The 6,034-nt window shown below is 41.5% G+C and overlaps 1 protein-coding gene across 1 annotated transcript in view; it reads left to right on the plus strand.

The window, feature by feature from the left end:
- Dstyk (dual serine/threonine and tyrosine protein kinase) overlaps positions 1 to 5,736 on the plus strand; it is a 54,838-nt gene extending 49,102 nt beyond the window's left edge. The window contains exons 12-13 of the mRNA XM_008823325.3: positions 457 to 591; positions 1,880 to 5,736. Of these exons, the coding sequence (XP_008821547.1) occupies positions 457 to 591; positions 1,880 to 2,067 (323 nt within the window). The 3' untranslated portion in view covers positions 2,068 to 5,736. The remainder of the gene's footprint in view (positions 1 to 456; positions 592 to 1,879) is intronic.
- Positions 5,737 to 6,034: the final 298 nt, after the last annotated feature.

Consider the following 6,034-nt stretch of genomic DNA (forward strand, 5'->3'; position numbering starts at 1 on the left):
GGCAATACACTCATACACATAGAATAAAAAAATTTTTAAAAAAATCTTTTTATGAGACAGGTTCTTAACTGTGTAGCCTAGACTGGCCTCAAACTTGTAATTCTTCTGCCTTAGCCTCTTGAGTGCCGGGATGACATATGTGCACCAACACACCTGGTTAATCTTTTTATTCTTTATAATCTTTGAATTTTGGTTCTGGTGTACCTACAAACCCATATATTCCTAATATGACCTTTTGAATTAATCTTACAGACTGTCTCTAAAATGAAAGGCCTGATTTTCCTTCTCCTTTGGCAAATTCTCATCTTGGCTCTTTTAGCATCTAGATTTCTTCATTGTAAAATGGGCATTGTAAATGTGCCCTGCCTTCTAGGCAAGAGTGTTGTGTAAGGACCTGCTGTCCTGGTGCTGCCTCCCTTTCCTCAGCTCACTGTCTCTCATCTGTCTTTACTGTAGGAAAGTATGATAATTCTGTGGACGTCTACGCTTTTGGGATTCTTTTCTGGTATATCTGCTCAGGTTCTATCAAGCTCCCCGAGGCATTTGAGAGGTGTGCTAGCAAAGACCATCTCTGGAACAATGTGCGCAGAGGTAAGAGTCACTGTGCTTTGCTTTAATTTCCCTACTGAGAGCAGACAGCCCAGGCAGCTGAGGCAAGACCATGTTATCCTCTGGCCACAGCATAACCACATTACACAGACCATTGTAGAATGCAGAAGACATTAAAAATATTTTATTATTATTTTATGTCTGTGAGTGTATTGCCTGCATGTGTGTAAGTGCACTCATGTCATGTAGTGCTGGCAGAGGTCAGAAGAGGGCATCAGGTCCCCTGGAACTAGAGTTCCAGGTGGTTGTTGGCTGCCATGTGGGTGCTGGGAACTGAGCCAGGGTTTCTGCAAGAGCAATCAGTGCTTTTAACCTCTGAGCCATCTCTCCAGCCCTGTAGAAGACATTTTATTTTTTGGTCTTTTTGAGACAGAGTCTCCCTTGTAGCCCCAGATGACCTGGAACTCCCTGTGTAGACCACTCTGGTCTTGAATTCATAGAGATCCCCCTGCCTCTGCCTCCTGAGTGCTGGCATTAAAGGTGTGCACTACCACACCCAGCAGAAGACATTTTAAATCAGACCTTTGCTGGCAATAACATTGTATTGAACTGTCTCAAAAGTAGTAGTTTTGCACATGTGTCTCTAATCTGTTATTAGCAAAAACAATGAGTCTTTCTTTAAGAAACAGTGTATTTTAAAATGAAATGGAGATCTTTTTTAAGGTTAAAAACTCAATTTTATGTCTTATAGGACTTATACTGAGTTCAGTATTATATTAACTGTATTAATTCAACCTTTATTAGGTTCAAATAAATTTTTGAACCTAAAAATTCATAGCCACTTTTGAAAGAGATGTATCTTTGCTCTGGAAACTGTTATTGACTATGTTAAAGCTGTAATGAAATGCTTCTTCTAAAAAAAATAAGAATTAGAAAAAAAGAAAAAATAGTGTTTTTTAAAAAATTATTTTAATTTTTTATGCATATTGAGTGTATTGCCTGCATGTGTGTAAGTGCATCCGTGTTGTGCAATGCCCAGAGAGATCAGAAGATGGTGTTGGATTCCCTCAAAGTTACAGAAGGTTGTTAGCTACCATGTGGGTACTGTGCTGAGAATTGAACCTGAGTCCTCTGCAAGAGCAACTAGTGCTCTGAGCTAAAATCTTCAGTGTTCAATTTTCTAAGCCAGTGTGTTTCAGTTTTGTGTCACCATTCATGTTAGGTTATAAATGGGTGTTTGCAGTGGAAATACCAGCCCCTTGTATACCTTAGCATCCTGAGCATGCCCAGCTCTCCCTGACTGGCCTTATTTCTATGCTTCTCTCTCTAGGGGCCCGTCCAGAACGCCTTCCCATGTTTGATGAAGAATGCTGGCAGTTGATGGAAGCATGTTGGGATGGTGACCCCTCTAAAAGGCCACTCCTGGGCATTGTCCAGCCTATGCTCCAGAGCATTATGGACCGGCTTTGCAAGTGTAATTCTGAGCAACTGAACAAAGGGCTCGATGATTCTACTTGAAGGCAAAGACTTTACTCATCCACTTTTTTTCTTTTCTTCTTTCTCATCTTTTGGCCATGGGGAGAATTTGATGTTTCATCATGAAGGGAGCTCCCAAGGGAATTGGTGCTTGCTGGCAACCTGAGACCTGCTTGGGCAGAAGTGGCTCCTGGCAGTGAGGAGTTGGATGACTGAGTATTCTGGGCAGTTCACTCATAATGCCTCACACTGTCCTTCTGGCAAAAGATAGTCTCAGATGTGGAAAAGCTGAAGAATGTGATGTTCTGGCCTCAGAACTGAAAAGGAGGCAACTGTTACCATTGTCTTTTCACTGTATTGTTTCTAAAACAAACAAGACACTGCTGTGGCAGAAGTATTAAAATGTATTATTTTCACAATCTCAGCTTTAGCTAGAAATAGTTTGAACCTACCCAGTGGTAAAGACCACTTAGAAAATGTGACCTTAGTTTAGTATTATATGAACATAAGGGCAAAGTAAAACAAAACCAAACCCAACCAAATAAACCATGTAGTTGCCTGGTTGCTGTTCTTTGTAACCAAGGATCTCAGATTGTAAGTCGGAAGCCCCAGGAGGCAGCGAGAAGTGCAGCTGTCTGTCCTCACAACCCAATGTGTTTACATTTCCAGGACCTGGTAGTCCTGATTTCTTGGGGGCAGGGCTAACTCAGAACAGAATCTGTTCTATTCCTGGATCTTTCCTCCACATCATGCACTTCTTTGGATCTAAGGGAGGAAACACTCCAGTTAACATGGTACTTGGACTGAGTGTCTGATCAGAAATAGAATTTATAATTTTGTTGTTGTTTTTAATGGGATGTAGCCCCGGCTGGCCTTAAACTCTTGATCCTCCTGCCTCAGCCTCCAAAATGCTGGGATTACAGGCATGTCCTATCATGCCACCTTATAATAATATAACTTACTCTTTTTTTCTTATGCAATGCTAGGTATCAAACATGAGGCCTCAAACATGCTGACAAGTGTTCTACCAGGAGCTCCACCCCAACTTTATATAGTAGTTTTAACTCTTAGCACCATGAGCTCCAACGAGACATTTGAGCATGTTGTCCCTAAGCACAGGCAGCCCTTCAGAAATGCCATGTAATGCTTTCTGTGTGCAGACCTTAATGAAAAGTGACTGGCCCATTGTCTTTGGGGTCACACTCCAGCCTTGTTTTGGTAGAATATTTATCCCTTAGAATTTTAACACCTACTCAACTAAGTTTCTCTGTGTTCAGAATCACCTTGTTGCCCTCCTGGAGCCTACTAGGTGTCCAGTTAAGAAAGGAGTAATATCTACTTGCTGAAAAAATTATTTTTAAGTCTGTTCTATGTGAAACGTAAAGAAAGGTCCTATAATTGGAGAACTGTAGACCTTTGTCTTAATTCTAGCTATAATCAGGAGTCTGTACTTCCAGTATGGAAACCATATTCCCAACATTCTTTGGACATCTTAGCTCATATTTAGACTCATATATGGGAGGTTGGATTTTTTTTCCCCCTACCCAGAGTCCCTTTTTCAGTCTGTCCTTTGCGGCTACATCTGTCAGGATACCATTTTTTTTTTTAACAGATTCTCTACAATTTTTGCCTAATGGCAGAAAGGGAGAGACTAATGCTAAGTAAGGAGATGAGTAGTAGTATTATCGTTCACTAAGAAAAAAATATCTGAGAAAGGCGCAGGCATTCCTGAAAGTCCCCAGGCCAGCCAAATGCCACATAGGGATGTTTGGTGTTATTTAAATACTCAGCAGGCTGAGTATGGGAATACATGTGTGTGATTTGTGTATATTTTACTTTTATTTTATAACATTGTAAGCTAATTATGGATTCTTTGTTTGTTGGCACCTATTATTATTACAGTGATGAAATGTACTGTATTGTATATCACTTGGGAAGACACTAGGTATTTGGAGAAGGGCAAGTGTGGTGACACTAGAGTAGTATAGGGTTCAGCATGACTGAAGTCTTGAAGGTTTGCCTTTTGGCTTTGGTTGTGTTCCTGAGTGATGAAGTGAGATTGTGGCTGAGGGAAGAAGGCTTGGCATAAAGAGTTACCCTTCTAAAATTGAGGGAAGTTTACCCCAGCACAAGTGACCACCCAGCCGTTTTTCAAGAGCTTGAACGAAGCCTGATCACTCTTTTGCTTTAGAATGGAATGACAGGCCTTCCTGAAAAGCAGTCAGAGGACATGCTTGTGGAGCCTGGGACCCTGCATGGTTAGCCCTGTGCCTAGACAGGTAGCAGCAGCACAGCTGAAGACTACTATGTTGATCAGGATATGTTCATGGGCAGGCCCTGGGCCCCTTGCAGAGTAGCTTCTTGACTGAGCAAATCTTTCACTGCTGTCAGAAAGAAGATTACACTGGTCGTTCCCAGACCAAAGAGAGTCACTTTTGACTCCATCAACTTTAAGGAGATGAGACTAGGCAGCCACTGCTTCTAATTTTTAACACTAAAGCTCAAGGAAATGGGAGGAAAGGATGCATTACTTCCATGGCTCGATTAGGAGAATGATGGTACTATGGACCAACCAGTACTTGTCAGCTCCCCAAGTGCATTTTTGTATTTTTGCTTGGACTGCCAAAGAGGGGCTGGAGCACTCGGGGTGTGTGCAGTTCAGTAGAAGAGCATGCACTTAGAATGTACATGACCTGGGGTTCAATGTCTAGCACCAAAACAAAAACAAAAACAAAAAAAAAACAAAAACAAAACACAAAGGTCAGAGAAGGGTGGAAAATGTCCTTCCTGACAGAATTGGCCTGGGGTAGTGGGACTTCAAAGTGGCAACTGCACTAAAAGACACTTTATTTTTTGTCTTATTATTTAGCACTGAGAAGCCCAGGGGAATTGGTGATTACAGTAACACTTAGGAAAACTGAGGTGCCCACTGAGGTGCCACCTCTGGCCTTGCTCTGGAGAGAGCTTGTTTGATTTTGCTTACTGGGAGGCCTCCCAACACCATGTTGTATCCCAGCAGATTAACAGCCCCAGGGAAGTGCACTGCCAGAGGAGAACCTGCTTTCTCTGAGTGTTCAGAGCTTGCATTTTGTATTTGCTGCGTTGTGTTCTATTTTTTCCTTAAAGGAAGATGGAGATTTAGTCTTCTAAATATGGGGTATGATGTTAAAGTAAGTTAGGAAGGAGTGGCCTTAAGATACTTGCACTGCAAACTCCCCTAGACGTTCCAAGCAGCAGTTGTTCTTAGAGGAGTTTTACTTTTAACTTCATCTGCTTTGTTAGCATCTAGTATGATTGAGGCAGTAGTAGAGACTGAGAAAGCCTGACGTTGGAGAGGCCAACTTGCCCAGAGGGTTGCTAAGAAAATTATGATGGCTTGCTCGTTTTTGTCTTTATGTAATGTTTTTGTTTTTAAAGGACTAATGTTCATTACAGTGTTATATAAAAGTGTAACATACTAAGTGTGTAGAATAAAGTGCAATAACAAAAAAATTACTTGGATACAAACTTCAGTCTTTTCTTATGCTGTGTGGCTCTTTCCATGACATTGTTACAACAGCATCATATTAATGGTGTGTATTTTTTAAGAGATACACCTATAGGTTTTCTCTTTAGTGTAATTTGAATGGTTGGGCTGGGTTCTATAGTGTTCTGTAAATTGTTAGGCTACACAAATACCAGGTATGTAATAAAGACCACATTAATGTTTTAGTTTACCTGTTACATGGTTTTTGCTTTCCCTCACTTCATTTCTCATGTTCACAGGATGCGCCCCAAGGTCTGCTTTTCACTGTAACCTGCAGTCAGTTGTCCTTCCATTTCTGGAGATTGTTGAAACACCTCTACCCCCAACACCACCATAGGGGCTTTCTCCAGGCATGACGGTTGCTCCGTTTGTTCTTGGTGACTGGGCACTTTATTCCCACTTATTATTCTCTTTCTCTGAGTATTCGTGTGTGTGTGTGTACATGCACATGCCTGGGACTCACCAACTGGGCTGGGCTAACTG

This window comes from Nannospalax galili, unplaced genomic scaffold (genome assembly GCF_000622305.1).
Source record: "Nannospalax galili isolate Female #2095 unplaced genomic scaffold, S.galili_v1.0 scaffold309, whole genome shotgun sequence".
Taxonomy (NCBI): domain Eukaryota; kingdom Metazoa; phylum Chordata; class Mammalia; order Rodentia; family Spalacidae; genus Nannospalax; species Nannospalax galili.